The following is a 24,533-nucleotide window of genomic DNA, read 5'->3' as shown; positions in this document are numbered from 1 at the left end:
AACTGATGCAACTTGGCTTTCATGCTCTGAGGAAAAGATCATGTTTTTTTGTTTGTTTGTTTGTTTGTTTTTTAATTAGCAAACACTGAGGAAGTAGAAGTGCCTATGTGATATTGCTTTGATTTTAAAGAACTGTATTGGACCTAATCTCACAAGGCTTTTGCATCCACAGCCCAGTTAATCTTCAGATTAGATTAACTACCTGTGGATAATTCAAACATCATTTTTAATGATGTTCTTAATACACTAAATTTAATTAAAACATGTCATACAAAGCTTGCTATCCTATTGAACAAAAAAGCACAAAAATGTATACGGTGATTTTGAATCTCAATACTTTGAGAAGTTGTTTTTTTTTTCTTAAAATAATCATCAATATCTTAACATTTTTCTCCTTAAAATGTCATAGTGAAGTTGCACATTTTAAAATGTACAGACCATTTGAAACTAAAATCTTTCCTCTTTGGCCTTAGATTTTTATTTTAACTTTTTCAACTGTACTAAAAGCTCTCTTCTTTCTTCTATCTCAGAGTTTTTCTGAAAAAAGATTACTACCTTCTCTACATCTTTTGCTTCAGTATACTTTCCTCATCTCAACTACCGCATCTGCTATGCTGCCAGAATACTACACACGCTTTCCTTCTGCCCCAGATCTCCCCTGTTCTCCCATGATAACGTAGTTTCTGTTCTGTGCATCCCAAATTGACTCCATGACTTTCCACGAGATTTTAAAGACCAGCCTGAAAGGGACCCCCCTGATTCTTTAAGTGTAGTAGCTTCTCACTGTAGGTCAATCAACTGCAGTAGTTCAATTCACACAAAGACTGCATTCAATCTTGAAAATTTTATCTATTTTACACTATGTCCTCTCATCTCTGAAAGCCATTCTAGAACCTTACTGGTCTGACTCTGACTGTGATTTCTGAGTCCTTAGGTAAGCGTCAGACTTAATTCTCCACAAAAATAACAACTTTAATTGAACTGTATCAAGTTTAGGAAAGTCCAATAATGTAGGATGTAAACTTAAATTCTGGCTCTGCTTTTTTTTTTTTTTTTTTTTTTTTGCTAGTGTACAGCAAATGGCATTTTAATCTTCTAAAGTCTTTTAATTGTACGAAGAGTATTAAGCCAAAATTGTGTTCAAATTTACAGAGCTAAATTCTGCTCTCAGCTACATTGATGTGAACCATGTTATTGATTCTGATGGTGTTACTTAAGATGTACACCAATGTAACTGAGAACAAATTATGGTCACTGTATATAAACAGCTCTAGCTAAAAGTATAACAAAGACTGTATTGTGCTATGAGCAGCAGAGCCAATAAATGAATTCAAAAGACACCTAGATGTGTTCCTGGAAAAAAAAGGGGGGCAGGGGAGCAGGGGTCTGAGTGGTCTGGTGGGAAAACAGGAAAGTGGGATTAAGATAAATTAAAACATGTTTAAGCATGCTGGGCTTGACAGCCCCTCCTATTCTCATCTCTTTTGCAGCTTTTAGAACACATACAGTTTAAAAATGAATTGTTCTTCTGCAATGAAAAAAACTTATTTCAGAAGCACAATGCTACCACAACACACAAGATTATCACTGCTAAAATGAGGTTACAACAATATACTTGCATTTGAGTGAAGAGTTATGCCCCTTTCTAAAGCTGCATGCAATCTGCATCCAGAAGTAGTAGGGGGGGTTGCCTTTTATTGTGTTTGTTGTTCTTGTTTTTGTTTTAAGAATCACATCTCTATTGTCAGATTACCATCTGAAATTCCATTCCAGGGAACTCCAGCATCCACAAATCCTTCTGATCAGGTCTGCGGCTTCATCTAAGCATATTAAAATACATTCAAACTTGCAACAACTGCTTTTATACACACCCAGTTAGTGAAACAATACTCAGATCAGTAAGGTTAATATTCAGGTTGCTGAAGAACTCTGATTGGAAGACAAATAGCAGCAATTTCTAGTAAATTTCTGATTGAATTACCCTTATAAAACGATAAAGCAGCTGCCAGTTTGGACAGTATAAGTCTATTCACTGCAAGCCACAAGGTGGAGATCTCTGGCAAAGCAGGATCGAAAGAAGTCTTTTACCCAGCCTAACGTTACTATTAACACTTTGAGCCATTGCATCAAGCCAATTTTTCTGTTTGTTTTTAAAGTTTGATAGAAATGTCACTAGTGGAAAAATTAAGTAAAGAGCACTGGTTAGCCACAGAACTGGACACACCTGGCTGCAAATCCACCAAAAGAAACTGACTTCATTAGTACAAGGGACAGCAGAGTAAAATTTATATCTGAAATATGCCTGCACCAGTAGAATTTGCTGAGGCCACAGGCTCTCTGTGTGTTTTTACAGCTGTGTCAAGTTTTGGTTTCTGACTCTTGCCGACATTCAGGAGTGCTGAAGGAGCTCAGGCTAACAGGTCCCAAAACTTTGTAGCTGAGATTTAGATTTCAGCAATTTTAACAACCAGTTTTTGAAATAATACAAACTCCATTTGGAGTTGGAGCTGATGTAAATTAGCAGTTAAAATGCCTTGCATTCTATCACTTTCAGCTCCAATGAACTTATATACTTAAGAGCAGACGGAGTATTTCAATAAACTATCCATATCAATTCAGGAATATAATATCAATTTTCTGTATCAAATGTTGTAATTCTTGCTAGATATGAAAACAAGCTGAAGAACTGCAGCTTTGTCTGTCACCAAGTTAATCTAACTGCATCCAACCTGCAAATTTCATACAGGTCCTCTGTCACTTGTACCACAATACAGGAATGTACCAATTGGGGGTTAATATTGACCACTGATACCCTGTATGACAGAAAATCAGGGTATAGAATTTCAATTGCTCCTTTAGGGAGCTCTGCAGTTGGTATCTTAGTGCCATAAAATAATTCAGGAAAAGTTTCTTTTCATTTGACTTACTTCTGAGAAAGTCTAAGATTATGAAATCTGAAAGCACCAGCAGTGAAACATTAAAGTCATAATCTTTTCCCTTTATCTACTATTCTTCTCTTGACATATTTAACTATCTTCTTTTGAAGGTTCAATATATACTGACTGCAGGACTAAACTGCTTTAAAATAAACAGCTTTTATACATATTTCTCAACTGGCTCACAGATTCTTTGTCAGATTTTAAGAGAGAAGGTAAAGAATTACCTCAACTTCTTTTAAGATGAAAGGCTAGAGATACATACATCAAGATTAATAGTTAGAACCTAACATCCAGTGTAAGTGTCCTTTATTTATCACTTACCACTCCTAAAGCTGAGATGTGAGAAGTTCAGTGAGCGTACATGAATGTGAAGCGGAAAAAAAGTGAGGAAGGATGAGAAAGCATGGGTGAAAGGAGAATTACCTGTGCAGAGGGATGGGCAAAATGGGACAGTAGGCTAAGATCACTAGCACAGAGGGGAAAAAAAAGTGAGGATAAGGAGAAAGGGAACAGCTAACCTCTACAAACATCAATGCATAAACTGTTTTTATGCAACAGACAATAAATACTACCAGAAGAGTAAAGACTATTAAATACTAAAAATAAAAACTTGACAAACTAATGACTGAAAGATTAGGAATAATTAAAGGATGAAAGAAAAAACTCTGAACAATTATGAAAGCAATGTTCCTTCACAAATAGGATGGGGCAGAGCACTGTCCTGATTTCCAAGTCTACAAACTAGTACAGCTCACTAGGCTTTCTTAGTGCCTATTCTAGTTAGCTGTTACCTCAAGAGTCCACCTTCTCTCACTAGGAGTCTCATTAAAATCTATGGACTTCTGTGCAGCTAAATTGTACTAAATATACACACAGATGTAGCTGTTTGTGGGATCAAGCCTTTAAATGTGTACATGCTTTCTTTAAGCATCAGCTATTGCTACATAAAAGCTATGTTAAGAGTAGGTTACAGCCAAAAGCATATCTTGATAATGTAAAACATATTGTAGGCATCTTATTATTGCAGTATAAGCATATTTATTATTACATTGCATGATCATCATTACAAAGATTGTGAAATTTTAATTCAAGGACAAACTGAAAAGATGCCTAGCTTGCCAAAGCAAGGAATGAATGGCATTTAAACAACATATGATCTCTTTATAGTTGCATCATACAGCAAACATACAATTAAAAAAGCATATATTAACATCTGAGGCTCCAGATTAGATAAAAACATATACGGAAGCTTTCAATTTTCATCATCTGGGGGGAATTTTGAGAGCAGATGAATAATTCAGTTTGCAGAAATGGAAGCCCTGTGCTTCCCTTCACAAAGAAAGGACAATAAGCCCTATCTTTTTTTTTTTTTTTTTTCTTCTCAGAGACTACTTAAAAGCATCGATACAGCTCTAACTTACACTATGCCTCACTTTTGCATTCAACATACTTGTAAGGGTAGCAAACAGCTTTGCTTCTCTTTGCTGTTTGCTGCTGCTTCAAATCACAGAATCACACAGAATCACAGAATTGTAGGGGTTGGTAGGGACCTCAAGGTATCATTGGGTCCAAGCCCCAAATCCTGTAAGGAAAACTAAACGATGACATTTGAGTTTAGTTCATATAAATAAAAACAGCATCATCAAAAAGGAACAGAGAAATAGCTTTCTGTCCAAAAGCAGTATTCTCTCTGTGCCCTGATGGAGTTCAAAGAACCCTGAAGAGATGAGAGGAGGGGGGGGGGGCAGCTGAGGAGGGGTAATGTGGTTCTGTTTGTTGTTAAAGAGGAGCAACCTTTAATTTACACCTAGGACAAGGCTCTGAACTGTCTCCAGTTTATAAAGAAACATGAAACAGCTGCTATGACATGGAAGACATGGGAAAAGGCCAAAAATGTATAAGCTATTTCATTCAGTCTTTTTCTCTGGTGCTTTTCTTAGACAAGACTATGATAAACAGGAAGTCAAGGCTGAAAGCACAGGACAATGAAAAACTGAAAACATAATACTTGAGAAATACAATCAAATACAGAGAGTTTAGAATAGTTTGTTAATAATTTACAGTGTTTGAAATAAGTAGAGATTTTAGAACAGCTACTTAATAATGTGAGATGTTTGCTATCTGGCCTTCAAAACTTTTTCGTAATGGCATTCAGATCCTCTTTTCAGTGAAATGCTCATGCCCAATCTGCACGTCACAAAATCAACAGTCTGAAACCTGTTATGTCATTATTTACATCATTCTCTGTCTCCTAGAATGAAAAAACACTGGAAGATGTCAAGAACAAACTCTACCTTATACTAGCTATCATCTGATTTGCCCAGGCTCACTCACACTATGGCATCTGACCACGACATTAGAGATTCCTATATTGGAGGTTTTGTCTTGCCCATTAATGTAGCAAAAAATCCAAGATGAGTAAATTTAGACCTGTCTTAAAAAGCAACCTGCAACATAGTAAAGAAAAGAAGTTCCCAACAAATAGAAAAAAATTGCCAATAAATAACCCAAATCAACACTTTCCAAGACCATATGCAAAATAAAAGATCATCAGAAAGAAACTTCTTGAATTACTGTTGGGGGTCTCATACCAAATCCTAACTCACTGGTTAAGTCGCTTGTTCGTCACAAAGAGGTACACTCCTGTCTCTCCCTTGGGTATTTGGCTGAGAACTAAACTTGACAATATGACCTTATTGCTATATGAAAACTGTCACTTCTTGAACAGTTTATTTTCATCACAGACAAACCTGTATTTATTTATTTAACCGTTCTTTACTTCTTTTTCCACAGCACAGATCTTTCCTAGTCCTGTTCTCTCACTAGAAGCACCCTGAAGATAGGCATCCTCAACACCCTCAGGTCTACTGTCACCACTGTCAAATTGGAGTTGAGTTGTCCTTTGTTGGACAACATAGGTGTCCTATGTCCACTGCTTCTGCAGTGCCTTGTCTGAAGACCATCACTGACACAAGGATGAAGAAAAGCATTTTAAGGCCAGAAATGACCATTACAACTAGCATAACTTTGCTCGTGGCACAGGCAAAAAGACCCAACCCTGTTCTTCCTTCAAACTTAGAAATCAACTATCATTAGAACTACACTTAGAATGTTTCTTTTGTGTTGAAGACTAGATACACCAAGAATCCAGAATGAAAAGTAAACTAATGACTATTTAATAGTCATGTGCAGTTAACAAAAACCTTGTTCTTTAGCCTTCCTTTTACTCAGCATCCTGGATACAGAGAAAACTCAAAGCTCTTCTGGAATGATTTATAGCTGCAACTTAAGTTTGACATCAGGTTTCTCCCTACCCCAGCTGCTTAATTCCTATCCACAAACGCTCATCCTATTACAGCAGCATCCCTGTTTCTGCAATCAGGTAGCAAACCACGTGGAAAATTAATTATTTACAGACAAATCAGTATCTTCATCCAGGCCATGATATGGTTTCAAAAATAAAGTCACGGGCTCGGTACAATAGACAGTGCAGCTGCAGGAACAAGTGACCAAGATTAAGGCTATGTGTACCAGCTTAAGGTAATAAAGAACTACATACGTGGCTATAAATTTATTCTTAAAAATTATTTCAAGTCATGTGAAGTTACAAAAGCATTGGAAGAGATGAATCATCAAAAAAATCAAGATTATCAACACCAAAGATAACTTACCCCCATCACCTTACCACGCTGTTGAACATCCTCCCACATGCAATGAACTATATAGCGACACATGTATTTTCCGGCACGACCCTCTTGCTTCATTCGTACCAAACACATCCTGCAAGAACATAAACATCATATTATTCATAGCTTTCATTTCTTCTTCAAATTTAAAGAATAAATTAAATCTATTTCAGCTTATTTAAGATTCTCCTTAGAGTATGTGCTTTTGTGATCAGGAACAAAGGTCTGTTTTTTTAAATATCCTAAATTTGTCTATTCTGTTCTCAAGAGCTGTATCTGTTGAATTTCGGCCAATCCAGCTATGGAAGAGTGACAGCAAACTCTACTTTGGCTGACAGTACTGTAATCTAGTTAAACAGTACTGCAACCTAAATTCCATAGCCTTAAGAACATATCACTCTTTGGAGTAGGAACAAATATCTTGTCTAATCCTAGGCTAGAAGCCAGCTGTTAATTCGGCCTGGTATACTAAAATGCTGGAAGAGTCTGTCCTAGACAAGTTGCAAAAGCTTAAGCAAGTTACAGACATCACCCAAACTCACTTTAGCATTGTCCTAAATTATTCCAACTACAGGGATCTTAGGATACACATCCAACCACTTGGTAAAACCCCTAAACGCAGTACATGCTAGAAGAAATCACAAGTTTGTGTGTTGTAGGATCTTATTTTGAGCGTCATCACACAGCACTTGTGGGGCAACCATGTGATCAGGCCCAGTCAGCATGGGTTTCTGAAAGGCAGATCCTGCTCGACAAACCTGATCTCCTTCTATGACAAAGTGATGCACTTAGTGGATGAAGGAAAGGCTGTGGACGTGGTCTACCTTGACTTCAGCAAGGCTTTTGACACTGTTTCCCACAGCATTCTCCTCAAGAAACTGGCTGCTCTTGCCTTGGACTTGCGTACGCTTCTTTGGGTTAAAAACTGGCTGGATAGCCGGGCCCAAAGAATTGTGGTGAATGGAGTCAAATCCAGCTGGAGGCCGGTCACTAGTTGCATTCCCCAGGGCTCGGTACTGGGGCTGGTCCTCTTTAATATCTTTATCGATGATATGGATGAGGGGGATAAAGTGCACCCTCGGTAAGTTTGCAGACAACACCAAGTTAGGTGCATGTGTTGATATGCTTGAGGGTAGGAAGGCTCTGCAGGAGGATCTGGATAGGCTGGACCCATGGGCTGAGGTCAACTGTATGAAGTTCAACAAGGCCAAGAAGGCTTGTATAAGAAGCAGTGTGGCCAGCAGAGCTAGGGAAGTGATTGTCCCCCTGTACTCAGCTCTGGTGAGGCCACACCTCGAGTACTGTGTTCAGTTTTGGGCCCCTCACTACAGGAAGGACATCAAGGTGCTCAAGTGAGTCCAGAGAAGGACAGCAAAGCTGGTGAGGGGTCTGGAGAACAAGTCTGATGAGGAGCAGCTGAGGGAGCTGGGGTTGTTTAGCCTGGAGGAGTCTCAGTGTCAACCTTATCACACTCTACAGGTACCTTAAAGGAAGCTGTAGCAAGGTGGGGGTTGGTCTATTCTCCCATGTGCCTGGTGAGAAGATGAGGGGGAAGGGGCTAAAGTTGCTCCAGGGGAGGTTTAGGTTGGATATTAGGAAGAACTTCTTTACCGAAAGGGTTGTTAGGCACTCGAAGGGGCTGCCCAGGGAAGTGGTGGAGTCACCATCCCTGGAGGTCTTTAAAAGACATTTAGACGTAGAGCTTAGTGCTATGGTTTAGTGGAGGACTTGTTAGTGTTAGGTCAGAGGTTGGACTAGGTGATCTTGGGGGTCTCTTCCAACCTAGATGATTCTGCAATCTTACTATGAATACCAGGTTGGGTTGTTTTATTTTTCTTTTTTTTTTTAATTTATAACAAGTTTTAAAGCCATTTGAAATTAATTGCTGCTATTCAGTTTAAAAAATAAACCACCACCACCACAAATGCATTTCCTTTTATTTCCTCCTACATTTGTAAACAGCATGAACTGAAATACAGGCTATTGCCTCACTAACCTAAGAGACAAGTCCCATCATCAGCCCCACGTTCTCCACTTTACCAGTCAGCTTGGCTCCTGTTTTTCAGATTAGAAGAGCCTGTTTGGGTTGACTAAGTTACTGTGGATGCAGTGAAGCTCAAACATTGAAACTAAAATAAGTCACAGCTTTGCACAGAGACATGCTACAGCTTAGGAACTGCTCACATAAAAGCTTTTTCTCACAACTTTATAAAAGGAACAGAGCAGCACTACTGCAGGCCTCTTTGAAGCAGCCACGTATTACCAATAGCGAATGTACCACAAGAGTTAAGAGGTAAAAAATGATTTATGCATCTGTTCATTCCTTCAGTGGAGATAAGATCTGGGCTTCCCTTCAGACATTAGAAGTATTTGGTGCTCCGTGAATGCCAGCTTAGAGAAAATCATAAACATTTGGAATTTGTCTGTTGGGCTGACCTGTAAAAGGGCAGATGCCAATCTTTATGATGGATTCTATGTGATGTGCTGATTAGTAAATAAAACTTTGTTTTAACCTGCAAAGATAGAAAAATTTATTGCCAGAGATGAGTCACAGAGTCAAAGAAAACTGAAGGCACCAAAACCTACATTGCTTCTCTACTCTTTTTTTTTTTTCCCTAAATAGAACCATACATGTAAGTCCCATACAAGGGTCATTCAACTGACGCACCAACAATAAAAGTATAGCCTTTGGGCCAGAATCTGATTCCTAGATGGAGGCTTTTGAAAATGACAGCAACCATTAGAGGCTCCATGGATCTGGCTCCAACATAACACAATCCTAACATAATGAGGTCAGAAGGCCAGAGAGAGGAACTGAGGCATGTCACATAGACATGTGATCATAAGGTGGAGTGACCGTAGTGAGTTTACATGGCAAGGTTTTGGTAGCAGGGGGCTATAGGAGTGCCTTCTGTGAGAAGAATCTAGATGCTGCCCCATGCTAGATAAGGGTCCCACCGCTGACCAGAGCCAAGCCAATAAGTGATGTTGTTTGTGCCTCTGTGAGAACATATTTAAGAAAGGAGAGAAAAAAACACAACACTGCTACACAGCAGCTGGGAGAGAGAGAGGAGGCACCAAGGTCATGAAGAAGAAGGGGGAGAGGTGCTCCAGGCGCCAGAACAGAAGTCCCCTGCGGCCTGTGGTGAGGACCATGGTGAAGCAGGCTGTCCCCCTGCAGCCCATGGAGTACCATGGTGGAGCAGGTGGACCTGCACTGGTGGAGGCTGCGGCCTGTGGTGGACCCCCACTGGAGCAGATTCCAGGTCAGAGCTGAAGCCCATGGAGAGGGGACCACGCAGGAGCAGGTGACCTGGCAGGTGCTGCTGCCCGTGGGGGACCCCGGTTGGAGCAGTGTGCTCCTGATGGTTGGACCCCGTGGTATGGACCCATATCTGGAGCAGTTCTGGAAGAGCTGCTGCCTGTGGGAAGCCCACGCTGGATCAGTTCGGGAAGGATGTTATCCTGTGGGAAGGGACCACACAGCACAGGGGAAGAGAGTGACCAAAAAGGATCAGTGGCGACAAAGTGCTGTAGACTGACCACAACCCCCATTCCCTCGCCCCACTTGGGGCAAGGAGGTGGAAGAGAGCAGATGGTGGGAAGGCGTTTTTGGTTTCTTTCCTTTGTTCCTCAGTTCTCTAGCTTGTTAGTAATGGGCAATAAATCTTACTATCTCCCTACTCTGAGCCTGTTTTGCCTATCACAATAATTGTTGAGCAAACTCCCCATCCTTATTGCAACCCTTGAGCCCTTGCATTGTATTTTCTCCCCCTTTTCCTTTGAGGAGGGGGAGTGAGAGAGCAGCCATGGTAGAATTTGGGTGCACACCCAAGTAAAACCACCACAATGACAGAGGACCTGGGTAGAGGGTGGGTAGAAAAGGGAACAGGCAACAGTCAGTGAAGGGAACACTGGGATGAGTGGCAATTCCCATTCCAGGAAACAGAGCCATGTAAGAATTCCCAAGGTTTATATTGTGGCAGTGACAACCCCATTTCAGTCTAATAGCACCACTGTCCCAGCAACTAAATGCAATTAAGATGGTAGTAAAAAGTGGATCTCTCAGCATCTTGCCCTCAGAAAAATGGCAAAGCTTTCTGCTAAATCAATGGTCCAGACATCAGGACAGCTGTCTATCTTGCCACAAGTCAAACACACAGCAAGCTTAAAACTTCTTTCTTACTTCCACCAGTTTCAAGACCTTTGTTCCTCTTGTGTATTTATATAATTGACTTGTATGAAAATGTTAATTAGTTATTGTATCCAAAATTTTTTGCTCACTCGTAAGTCAACGAGTTAAAGACTAAGTTTAGAAGTCTAACTCTGGGTTAAGAAAAATATTTTTATGCTTCTCTCACTCAATACACAAGCACAGCAAAAAAAAAAAAAAAGGAAAAAAAAAAGTGGCTTGGCAAGAATACCCACAGGCATAAACACTGGTTCCCATCTAGTCTCCCTTAGCAATGGCAAACCAAGAGGAAAGTAGTTCACAGACTAGCAGTTAACAACTGGTCACTGATGAGCAGGAATGGAGTAGTGTTCTGAGTTAAAACTGGCTACCCTTGAAGCCTAAAAGGTTTCTCTGTGTTTGGATGCATAGTGCTGTCATAGCGCTGTTCTGCAGCACCACGAGTGAGATCATGGAAATCTGCAGTTTATTTGAAAATTTGGTAGTGTGTTACTACACCTGCTGTCTGAGGTTTAAAAAAGACACACACTCTTTAAAGACTATAAACATTCTAACTGGATCAACACAGTGTGAAACATTTTATCGTTTCACTACTGAATCTGTTCTGCAGTTTACTCAAATACTGACTCATCTTCGTCAAAGCACGAAAAGCAGGATTATTCCAAACTGTCTTTAGAAATCTATCTACCTAACATTTGCTGGATAATTTATGCATGCAGATAGGTTATGTTAGAAGAAAAATATATGAAAGGATGCCTGAAAAGGAAGAGGAGAACCTTCACCTCTATCTATCTTAGGCAAGAAGTAGCAGTTTCCCACAAGAGCCTCAGCTGTGAGTGTTTCCATCGGTATTCCCGTAATGTCCACTGACTAGCTTATACACCAGAAGCAGCAATTGTCATCACCCCATTCAACTGCTGTAATGTGGCTCAGTACTACGCAATCAAGGTGATAATATGCTTCCACGGATAAAGCCCACTCAGAGCTTCATACTATCCCCTGCATAGCCAGTCATTCTGGCTTCCTCAGTTGTTCCTGAACAACAATTTCTAGGGTTGTGTTACACTAGATCAGAGAAATTACTCTGGCTTAACAACAGAAGTATAAACAAGAATTTTGGAAAGCTATTGCTTTACTCTGTTTAACCCAGATCATTCATGAACGGTCAGCAACTTGGATACTGGAGAAGGAAGTTCCTGAGTAGACTTCAGCTATATGTCATGATATACTTTATGACCAATGGTAGCTTAGAATAATGGTAAGAAGCAGAATTCTGAATTCTTGCTCATTATTCTTTAGAATGTTTGCATGTTATCCTTTGCTTCAGCCTATCAAGTTCACTAACTACTGTATTTACAACCATGTATAGTTTTTTGATAGGACACAAGCTAATAGATCTGAGCCTGGCTGCGTAGCCATCTTCCCTCCTCGTGCCTCTGCTTAGGTCAATTAGCCCATTCCCTCAAGGTAAGACAGGAATGCCTCAACTAAATGTCTAAGACAGTCCAGATAAACTTGTTCTTAAAATGTCTTTATTTAAGACTCTCTTGGTGCAATTTTAAGCCCCTTGCTTCCTGTTCTCCTAGGATGAACCATAGACAGATTACTCCCTTTCTTCTGAAGCAGCAAATCTCAAAGTAGTACAGTAACCTCACTCCTTTCTATGCAAATCTGATAATTATTTCTCTGCAAGAACAGTTTTCTACAAACTTGATGGTTCTTCTCCTTTGGACTCTCTCAAACTGCTCAACACTTTAACAAGTGCAGTTTTCCTTATGGGACGCAATACTCAGATGAAGTCTTGCAACAGACTTCGGAGTCTGTTGTTGAATGAAGCAGAGATTTAGTTTCTTCAATGTTGTGTAGTACCTTGCTGTCAACATGTTGACCATACCTTAAGCATAAAAGAACTTCAATGTCCCTCATTAGCTGTCTCCTTAGCACCACAGGCTCAAATTCTTGGCTTTCTCTTATGTAGCAGTGATCTTAAAAAGTTCTCTATCCAGTATTCCTTTTCTATCACAGTTCCCTACCATAGTTGCCTTATTTATTTTTACACCTGTCAGTCATGAGAGAAGATTATACATCTTGACCATGATGCTGGCACAAGGTACATTTTCCTATCAATGCAAAATCAAGATGTGAAAAAAAGTTCTTTGCAGATTCATGTTACTCCTCTTCGTTTTCCCCCAGGTATTTACAAATGGTTTGATTTTGAAATTTATTGCAGTAGTTTTCCGAATATCAAAACACGATTGCCTTATTGATTCTATTATTAATGTCCCTTTCACAGGAAACTGTAAGAAATAAACTGCAAGTCTCAAGGGTTATCCATTAAATGATTCCACTGATTTCATTAACTGATTCAATGGTTCTGCTAATTTACTCGTTGCTTGGTGAAATGAGCTGCCCCATCTTTCAATATACTGAGGAGACAGGAAATTAAAAAGAGGGAAGGGGAAAAAAAAGGAGGCAAGGAAATAAGGGGCCTGTGCGTAAGGCAACTATTTTAGTACAAACTTCCTTTCAGCCTTTGGATAGCTGAGTGCAAGACTATGTACTTCAGAAATTTTTGTTAAGTGCCAGGTCTTTCATGAAACTGTACTCCCTTGTGCATCCCTCTGACCTTTATGAGTAGGTAATATTAGATGAAGAACTGATTTTTTTTGGCTATTTTCACAAATGAAAAAAGGTGCCAAAACACTTAACGTGTAAGGTGTTAAATATTTTTACATAAAGCCAAGCTGGCATTCACCAACCTGTGTGCACATTTCAGAGGTGCAAGAATAAATGCCAGCGCTATAATTTGTTAAATGCTTCTGACAAGCAGCAACTTTAACCACCACAAATTCTCACAATTTAAAACACTTCTACATAAATTTAAACTTTTCCTAAAACACCCAAATAAGATTTTTCCACACAGGCTAGGCAAGGCTTTTTGAAAACTCATGGCACAGATCATTCCACTACCTAGGAATTCAGAGATTTAAACAATGTTAGCTTCTCCATGGGTCTTTTTGCTCTTTAGTAGAAAACTACCAAAATTCAGTATTTAGTAAATTGAATATAAACATTGTTATCAATAACCATATATCCTACTTCCCCCTCCGCCCCCCCATAAGGTACTTATCATTCTATTTCCTAAGAATAGTTATATTACTATTTAAGTTCCACTTACCAGACATGAAGCTGTGCTACAAGGAACCAGGAATTCAAAGTATCAGGCATTTGGCACCCTTGATGGAAACAAAGCTAAATATTAATATGAATTTCATCTTTTTTTTTTTTCCCATCTAACAGAAATTCACTCCACCAAAAGCCAAATACATTTTAGTAATTTAATTTCTAGCTCTACATAGTAAATACATATTGGAAGCAAACATCATTTACTGTCAAACATGTGCTTAAAATTTAGAACATGCAGTCATGGGACACTGCAGATTGCAAAAGATTTCATATGCGTAGAACTCAGATAAAATTTATATTAGAAAAAAAAATCCATAACGGAGAATTAAGAAGAAAAATATGTGGCTTCTAAAGTCCCAAAGCAGTAGAGAATAACAAGGCAGTAACAATGGATGCTTTGCTCAGTTCTTACACTCATCCTTTATCAAGTGCTGTTGCCTCCTACTGGAGGCAGGACACCATGCTGGCTCTAACTCAGCTGTCAGGACTTGCTGCATGGCTGCAGAACCCACTACACTCTGGGGTATACCTTGCTTCTAGCCATATTAGGAGTATTAAAAACAACCAACCATAGAAACAACTTCTTCTATACTTAGTTCTTCTACAATAGCCACTGGGCTATAGAGGTTTCCATAGGCACGTTCACACCGAATTTGTACCATGTCATGAGGCTGTGGGGCTGGAAATTTAGTCTATAGGCCACAACATACTCCTCTTCCTCATGTTTGAAAAGCATGGACCTATGGGCTATGTGCACATTAAGTCCTCCAGCTCCTCTCAATCTTAAAGCTTCCTTGTGGGAAGCTATTTCTACATCTGTCTCCTGAAGAAGTTTTTAAACAGCAGTAGAGAATCCCTCATGAGAAGGAATCATCACAGCTGCCTTCGCCTACCAAGCACTTCATCTTGTCTTCTGAACTATTCAAATCTAGTTTTAAGAAGGCCAGAGTATTCAAAAACAGACTCTCCTGTCAGATATGCCCCAAGGAAGCCAGCCTTATCTTTTTCTGTACTGGAATGTATTCTTTCCCAACTCCTATACTTCCTGGCTCCCAAGTACCACCAAGGAGGCTCACCTGGATTATGAAGCAATATTTTTACAGCCTCTTTCTTTTTACATACCAACCATGGTCAGGCATCCTCCACAACAAACAATCACTATTGCTCCCTCCTCAAAGAGATAACTCCACCAGGGCACAGGAGGTGCCAATCTTCAGCATCAAATGCCCATGTATCACCCACACCACCTCTAAGAGGGTAAAAAGACACTAACAGTCTATGTTTGGAGATTAAACAGAGGTTTTCCTCACCCATCTAACTTTCTGGCTGTCTCATTCCTATTAGGAATAGTTCAAGAGCCTAAAAATGACTACTTTCACATAAAGACTTGCTAAGGCATCTCTAATCAGAGAGAAAGTACACAGCACTTGCATTTATCAAACCATTTCATTAAATGAAGGTTCCACAGGTAAGACACAGAGTGAAACATTCCATTCAAAAGAGAGGTTTCTGAAATCAATTCCCACATACCAGTCTCCTACCACAAAAATTAACAATTCATTGGAAAGCAAAGCTCACAACTCCACTACTGGAAATACTGAGAGTTTGTAAACACCTGTTCAATAACCAGGAGGGAAGAATTTTTTCCTCTAGCTTTCCAAGTGTTGCACTTCTATTTCCATAATTCATTTTTTTTAACTTCAATATTAAGACTGACTGTATCCTAAACTTGAAGGAGAGATGGTTTCTTTAAAGCAACAAGCTTCCCCTTAGTTATCAGCTTTTTTGAAAGAAGGTACTTATAAAATTTGGGGGTTTGAAAGACCTCATTCCAGGAAACTAACATGGCAGAAATATGAATCCTATAATTCAAGAGAAAATTATTCCCTTCAGAATATAGTTAGATGCAGAAAAAAAATATTACAAAGCGTAATTACCTATGATATTACTGTGATAGTATCAGCTAGGGAATAAATCTATTCTGCCTACAGAATACCTCCTGTTCACACCTGTGCACATAAGAGACATGAATGCCCATGATTATGAGGACGTACCTCTTTCTCCAGTCATATTCTGCACTTAAAATTCATCAAGTAGGGGAAGCAAACTTGAATGTAGAATTTTTCATGATAGATCACCTTTGCAACTATCACAATTTTAGGAAGAACACAATTGGATAGCATCCCCACACCCTGAAAAAAAAATAGGTGCACTACATCAGCGTTCCACTCAGAGCATGACTGAGACAGCAGCAGGTGCCAATAGGATGCCTGATGGGCTTCGGAAGCCAGAAGAATCCAAAGCACTGTAGGTAAACTCCATCTCTTTTGTGCTTCTTGATAGACCCTACTAAGAACTACCTGAAATAGGGACAGCTCTTTGTTACTGCAGCTGCATAACAGGGCAATTAACACTATTAACAGATGAAGATAAATTCAAGGTAACCCTACACTCCATGCTCAGACAAACTCCAACTCAGCTCTCAGTATCACCTACCTGATATTAACAGCTCTTCTGGTCTTTCAAATATAAGGGTAAGCATGAAGTGTTCTCCTCACAAACAGGAGCTTCCTATATTTTGTTAGAACTACCCAAACTCTAGAAGCTTTACGCACAGAAGGTTTTGCACCAGTAATCTTACTTCCCTCTACTACTTCTCTGTTCTCCTTTATACAAAGGACAGAAAAAATCCTAAAACAGCCTCACTTTCCATATAAGCAACACAGTGTAGCAGATATTTGGGATGTCAGCCCAAAAGCAGAGTTCCCAAAATTTTGCTTTATAATCATCCATGGACAAAGAGAGAGCAGAATGGCACACACACTAAAGTTAACTTAAGTATAATACTGGAGACCCTCAGTTAGAACACCTCCTTTCTATGCTACAGAAGCTTCATGTACCTCGTATCCATAGTGTTTTAGGAACTGCTGTTCCACAGCATAATGCAGAGAAGGGCAGCAGACAGTGCTCACAGTGCATGAGAGAAACTCTCAGAAAAATGCACAAGGTATCAGCAGAAATGCACCAAGACAGCAAGATAGCCTGTAAGACGTGCATTTTATGTCATTGTTCTAGTCCTCAACACTACGATATCCAGCCAACCCAAGTCACCTGTCAGAGAACCACCTCACAAAATCCACATACCAGTATGAGTTCCACAAGGTCACATCACAGTTATTATTCTAGCCATGAGGTAACCACATCACAAAAGCAGGTCCAGAAACACTGAAGACAACTCTGTGACAAACCAGTTCTGATCACACAGGGTTAATCAGCCCATAAATGGTTTTACACATGCATGGGCATACTGTTTTCAAGGCCAGCTCAGTAGGTTAACAGCTTTCACAAACTACAGAGAAAAAGCTAATAAGATCTCCAGAGACCTGAGCTGACTGTTCATTTCACTTGGATATCTCAGCACCATGCAACTACAGCCAGAAGTGCTGGGGGCAGCAAAACATAACCACACCGCTAGGTCTGCATGCAGTCAACTTTGGTGCAGGCAGACCTGATCTGAGTCTCATGCAGCAGCATTACCATTCATAGGGGTCTTGAGCAGTGCAGTTCATTGTGTGGGTGCGTAGCACCCACATCAGCATGGTCTCAGGCACACCTGTGTTTGCTACATCACCAAGAGACAGAGCTAAGAGGTAGTTGCTTCCTGTTCCTACTAGTCTCCCAGACTGCTCTTTTGAGAATAAGTCGTAGTTCTGGCTTAGGTGTTGCTCCCTTTACTTGAAAAAGGACCAACTCGAAAAGGAAAAACCTGTTCCTGACTGATATAGTTTGATTAAAACAGGACGACTTGAACTAAGTTGGGTATCTTTTACGCCATGTTCCCACCTCTGAACCACATACTCCTCACCACCTATTTTATGCCACAGCCTCTGGCCATCAGTCCCTTCCATATGTCACTAATTCACTAACACAGCAAAACAGGAAGGCAGCAAAAAAGCAGGCTAGTTTCTTTCAGTGACATAAACATTTCATCAGAGGACATGGTAATTGAACAGACTAGACACAGGCAGAAAGCCCATGCAGAGAAGAGGAAGGAAGATGGAGAAGTGAGCCTTTTCCTTTTGGCCACCCTTTTAACTCATCTGCTCGTGGAACTACATGTACAACCTAAAGCTCTTCATTGGTTAAAAATAAACAATCAAACAAACAAAGTAAAAGGTTCCTGTCCACCCCATCCAGTCTATCTTTTAGGGGAATTAATTTTTAAACACAGATCACATGCCTATTAGGTTCTAGAGCCAATTCCCCAAACAGCTGCAGGAGATAGAAGTAACAGAAACATCTGTCTATATTAGAACAATGGGTTCTTTGGAACAACCACCATAGACACCAACATCACAGGCATACTTACACCAACAGGTACATCATACAGTCAGCGTCAACAAAACTACTTCCTTACATTAGAAAGGTCTCCTATGAATGCAAACAGAGATTTCCCTGTGTATAAATTTAGAACTTGACTGGCTACAACTTGTACTGTAGAGCAAAAAGACAATAGGAACAACTATGACATTCTGGAGAAAAAGGAGGGAAAGACCACCTGCTGTTTGTGATATGCTTGAAGAGAGGAGGAGCTCCGGGAATTTTTCTCTTTAAAATGGTAAGACAGTACCAAGAATACAAAAATAATACAAAAATAATACAAAAATAATAATTGAAGTCATTTTGCCCAGTACTGAGCCAGAAGAATCTGTAGCAAACAAAAAACACAGTATCTCTTTCCTAGACGGGTTCTGAAAATCCTTCAATCTAGAGCAACATTTATAAATCTTTTTCAATTAATCTGTTAAACAGAGATAGTGAAACAACTGCTAAAAATAGCAAAACTTATGTCTGAGAGGTACATATGACAAGACTATTTAGCTGAGAAAGTCTGAGAGGACACACAGCTGGGGAGAGGTGTGTGTGCAGAAAAGATGAGGTTCTAATTTTTTCATCATCAGTGATGAATCCTACTACTTATAGAGTTCTCCCTACAACCACTGAAACCACATCACAGTTTTGGAAAACCTTTGAAAGCCATTGGAAAATCTTGCAGCAGCAATACCATGTGCCAAACCACGCTCAGAAAGTTCTGCACTAGATTAAAACACAAAGATGCACCTTCAGCTGATCTCTTGAAGAAGCCGCAGCAGCTCTCACCTATGCCTAGTGCAACCATAATCACACTGTCATGGGAAATAATTCATATAAGAATAATTATTTGAAATTTACTTAAGTGAATCATACAGCTCCCCATTCACCAATCTGTATTTGATACTAACAAAAGCAGCAGCAACAGATTTTTTCACTGATAGCTAAAAAAACAAAACAAAACTAAACTGTGTAACAAGGAAGAGTCATCACAATTCCAGCTAAAATTCGTATATACTTAAAGGAGGGACTTACGTGTCTTGGTTCTAGTCTCACCAACTAGTCAGGAGATGTGTCCTGGCTTAACCAGATACAAGGAAGAGAGACAAGTAGAACCCTGAAATCTAACTGATCCTGTATCATTAAAAAAAGCTGTGCATCAGTGGAGGGGGATGGTTCTCTCATGCCTGTATCCTGATTACACTGGACTTTCTCACTAGTCATGGGACTGGGTAAGACAGAGACCATCAGACCATGGTAAAAAAGAAAGAGACATTTGGATTCTTAGCTTATCCCACCCTTCGTAATAGAAATGGCAATATCCTTCAAATTCCAGGATATTCTGGTTTTACCAATCCCACCATGTTCTTATTCTCCATTGCAGGGGACAAAATGTAACAAGTCCAGAAGCCAGAGCATGCCATTGAACCTTTGCAGCTTCAGAGCTTAAAGTAATAACGTAGCATAGTCAGCTTCCAGTTGGCTGTGCACTGTTAGCATATGGCAAGTCTTACTGTTGTCTTATTTATAGATACACATGTAAACCTATCTAATTATTTTTCATCATAAGTTTTCTCACCAGGGTTACACTCCAAATTCTAGTATCTTCAAAGACACAACTTACTGTTAAAGAATTCCTCATAGTCAGTTTTCTCCACACAGCATGTGTACATGCGCAAAGCTGCTACCTTAATTTTCTAAAGAAAAAGAAAAGACAATACTTGATTACATGATGAATACAATCATTCATCATAAGAACACTACTGTTTTTGTTAAATACATATGCTGTATTCTTCTGAAAAGACTTCTTTTGAGACTCATTATCAGCTGAGATTTTCAAGAGTACAATAAATTATTATTTCCCAGGAATTACACAACTGTAATTCATCTTGCCTCGAGGCAAAAAATGGCTAAGTGGCTGCTTGAATACCCTTCCAAATCTAGTTTAGTATAAAACTAGAATTGCAGAAAAATAAATGAAAGAGCTTCCCTACAGAAGCTCAAAAGATCCCAACACACAACTCCTAAATTCATCCAATATTTTTACCTGTTGATGTATAAATTAGTGTTCTGTATGCTTTATTTTTTAAGTAGTGATATACCAGATGTACTAAAAATATCTTGTTTTTCCCCACAAAAATGAGATTTGGCCAACAAAGCTTCAAAAGCAAGAAAGCAATCCTGTGTGATGAATGATGTGAGGTATATTTCAGGTGCTTCAGAACTTTAAATTTTGTTCATGGCTTGCCATTCCACCACAAAAAAAATCAGTGCATCATCGATAACTAAGACAGACACACTGAAGCTTCAAAAAGCACAATAACAGACAAAGTTGTGAAAGAGAATAACTGACAGCTATTCCTGTCTACCAACATCATGGGAGGAGAAAATTAAAAAAACTTTAAAATTCCAAAGCCTACTCCCATACATGTCTAAGCCAGGGATCAGCATTGGTTCTTTTGTTTATTTGTTTTGTTTTCTTTTCTTTTCATTGGTAACTACTAGGGATTGTCTTGGTGATCAATATATTATAGATGAGCACTCAATGCCTATCAAATGGCACTTCAAACTGCTGAAGTACTATTTATTTTGGCTCCTCCAGCCAAAAGAAAGATAGGAAAGTTACACTTGATCTGCTGTGGAAACACAGAGGCCATTAATTTTTTACTCAGTAATCACAAGGTTCTGTCAAAAACAAAGGATTAGAAGCTTTCTCAACAATTGATTATACGTCTAAAATTCTTGCAGTGAAGTAATTTACACCATTTACCAGAGTTCTGAAGGTTTCAATTTTAAAAGAAACACTGCCTGGCCTGGGAGTAGAGATCTCCCCTGTGAAAGTCACTGCTCCAGACTAAGCGTTATTAGACATTAAAAACATACTGTAAAGAACAGTTCCTGCAATCCAGCCCTTAAATAAGACAAGAAACACAGGAGAAACTGGTGAAATTTAATCATGAAAGTTTTGGTGTGTAGAAGAGGTAAGGGGGAAGGGAGAAGAAAGAAAAAAACAGAAATATTAAGAAAACGTCCCTAAGATCTCATAGAGAGCACTGGCAAGGCCAAAAATGAACTCAGGTCTCCTGAGCCCTAACCACAAAATAACTCTCTCCAAACCCAAGCTCCCTAGCCAAAAGCAGGCACTAAAGAGTAGCAATTAAGGAGAGCTCTGAATCAACACTTGCAGCTAACAAGAATCTTTATTACAACAATATGTACACAAACACATGGGACAGAAACTACCCTCTCATGATGTTTATCAGTATATGATATAAGCAACTGGTTTTCAAGCAAAATACCTCACCCCCATAACTGCCAGTTATCTTTTCTTTATATTTTCTTTCTGAGGGGCAAGATGCAATAAGCAACAGTTTCAGATCAGTCTCACAGGAAGTCCACTCTGCCTTGCAGATATTCAAAGCACCTTATAAGTTTTTAACATCTGCACAGTTGGGCTCAGCCCTTCCCAGTCATGTCACCTTTTCCTGTGACCTGGTTCACAGCAAAATTCAGAATTGCATCTGTCTTTTTCCATTGTGCAGAAGGAACTGGAGGTCTCCTACAGAACTGCTCTCATTTAGTCACTGTTAACAACTGCTTTATAAAAGGACTATTTTACAAACACCGAAGAGAAGGACCTATTTGTGACTCTGCCTTAGGCAGCTACTACTGAAACAGCAGTAACATCTCACTACTGTCCATTTCAGAGACCCTCCTGTCACAGAAACACAGAACAAGGGAAGATGCAAAGAAGGCCAATGAAAATCAAGACATGAAACTTGTTTCAATAACAGAAACAAGTTTGACTAGGTCTCTTCAGTTCAGCAAAAAGTTCAGCTAATACAGCATATATAAGATAATAAAGCCACAAGTGAAAGGGAAAAGGTGAACATACACGCCAAGGAAAGAATAATCACTTTTTTTTTTTTTTTTAATGACAAAATCAAAAAACATCAATAGAAAACAACTGTACCTCTTCCCACAGCAGATACTTAAGCTATGGAACTCCTTGATATAGAATGCTGTAGATGTTACAAGCTTACAAGAGCTCAAAGTGCAACTGCATAGATTTATGGAATAAAAATTCATCTACAGAAAAATGCCAACTCTTGTTCAAGAAATCCTGAAACAGGCAATTGCTGTAAACTGGGAAGTACACGAGAAAAGTATCATTATATGCTTTTACTGTAATTAAATTCTGTCTAGATAACTGGTACTGGTCATTAACAGAGACAAGATGCTGGTCTGTGCAGATGTTGGACTGACTTTTAAGATAGTAAGGTGGTTATTGTGTTCTTTGGTGCACAAACAAAGAGGAAAATAGGCTATCTGAAGAAATTCAAGAAGGCTTAAAGACTCTACAAAGCTAATGCAACGTTCCTACTTAGGTCAAAGATGACAACACAGACCAAAGCAGGTTCCAGCTTATATTACTATATCCCCCACGTTATAAAGTGATGACATACTTGTATAATAATTAGAATTGTTCCATATAAATATTGTTCCTATTGCAAGAAAAAAAAACAGCTGTGAGTTTTTCTGCTTTTGTTTGTTTGTCTTTGCTTTTTAAGAAAGCTGAAAGTATTAACCAAGATACTAAATAAATGCTTTACCCATCTGCTATACTTCAGAGGTCCTGTGAAACCCATTGCTTCTATTATCCTTGTGAAAGGACCCACTTTCTCTTCTGTCTGCAAGGTATCTTTTGCAGAAAGATGCTGTAAAACAGAAAGATTACCATATACATCAGTCTCAGCAGTTGGATCTGACTATTTTAGTTTGACAAGCTAGAAGTTTAACAGAGAACTTCAGATTTTCTGTTTACTTTCTCTGCTCAACAAAACAAATACATATTTAGGTTTTATCTGCAAAACAGTATATACTGTCTTTCCTTCTTGACATTCTTCTGTATATAAATGCAAGCATTACGTGTCTGTTCCAATAAGAGCATCCCACTGCAAGCTCAGGCTCAGACTGTACAGAGGTCTGATTTCTGAAAGATTGCTCTTATTCGAAATTACCATATTCTTTCTGGATGACTGTCCTTTACTCAGACAGATAAAATAAGCAAACAAATCACAAACACAGAGTAAATAACAAATAGTAAATTGACAGTAAATGAATAGTAAACAGATAGTAAACAAACAGTTGGCCCTTTCACATCCTGTCTTACTCTCACAGTCATATTGCATTCTAGAGTAATTATGTATGATAAAAAGCAATCCGCTCCATCATAAAATTAATGAAGGCACATGAAGCCAGTGAAAAGCTTACTGAAATCTTACTAGATAGCTCCTCCAAATTCTTATTCCCGTTGCGGTTTTTCTCAATTTTACTTGTGGAAAATCTACATCAGAGGAGTAATTTATTCTTCAAGGATTTGCAGTGTTTGCAAACATGAAGATAAATGTTTTCCTCCAGATTAACTATACAGCATTAGGCTGGTAAGAAATCTTAGTGACATTCTGGCTAAAACTTCCTAGCAGTACTATATCAGCCAACAGGAATTATCATTTGTACTCCAGCAAATAATTTCTAATCAATGAAGGATGCAGTATAAATATTTATGTTATAAATAAATTACTTTTAACCATTCTAACCAAAATCTACTGCAAATGTATCTTGTACATATATTTGAGGAATGCAGCTGAGAGCCATTATCATCTGAGAAACTTCCATGACCGAGGAAATGTTAAATTGCTTTAACTCACTGGAATTTCACTTTAAGCACTTCCTCCTAAGATGTGAACATACTAAGAAAAGAATTTTCTTAGCAGGGAAGCAATTTAGCCACATAAGAACTTCCATGCATGGCTAGACTACTCAGAGAAGTACCCCATCTCGAATAAGGACCATCTGCAGATGCTTAGAAGAGACACTTAGAAGAGCAGAGAAATAGTCACATACACTGCAGGTTCCTGTGGTATATTTGCCCAGCTTTTAATGCTCACTCCTGTTCTAGAAAACATATGCACATGTTTATTCTTGGCAGCTACAAATTCAGCACTCCAAAACAGTTTTTAAAACCATCTAACCTCCATAATACATAGAATTGTGGTACATGACTTTCACAGCTTCGTTACATAAAATCAATTCCCTTGAGCCTCTTTTAAACCCAACTTTGGGATTTCATTGGAAGCTTTCAATTTAACTACAAGA

At 39.0% G+C, this 24,533-nt stretch overlaps 1 protein-coding gene across 3 annotated transcripts in view; it reads right to left on the bottom strand.

The window, feature by feature from the left end:
• UQCC1 (ubiquinol-cytochrome c reductase complex assembly factor 1) overlaps positions 1–24,533 on the bottom strand; it is a 53,725-nt gene that overhangs the window by 20,041 nt on the left and 9,151 nt on the right. For 2 of the 3 annotated variants that reach the window (XM_082773441.1, XM_082773440.1), the window contains exons 4-7: positions 22,988–23,092; positions 19,999–20,071; positions 13,996–14,053; positions 6,611–6,719 (exon numbers count right to left, since the gene is read on the bottom strand). In XM_082773441.1, coding sequence (XP_082629567.1) covers positions 6,611–6,719; positions 13,996–14,053; positions 19,999–20,071; positions 22,988–23,092 — 345 coding nt within the window. The remainder of the gene's footprint in view (positions 1–6,610; positions 6,720–13,995; positions 14,054–19,998; positions 20,072–22,987; positions 23,093–24,533) is intronic. The other variant, XM_082773442.1, reaches the window with a different exon arrangement.

The sequence above is a fragment of the Aythya marila genome, assembly GCF_965140915.1.
Source record: "Aythya marila genome assembly, chromosome: 16".
In the NCBI taxonomy this organism is placed as follows: domain Eukaryota; kingdom Metazoa; phylum Chordata; class Aves; order Anseriformes; family Anatidae; genus Aythya; species Aythya marila.
The sequence above is the reverse complement of the archived record's forward strand: the minus strand, read 5'-3'. Positions and strand labels throughout refer to the sequence as shown.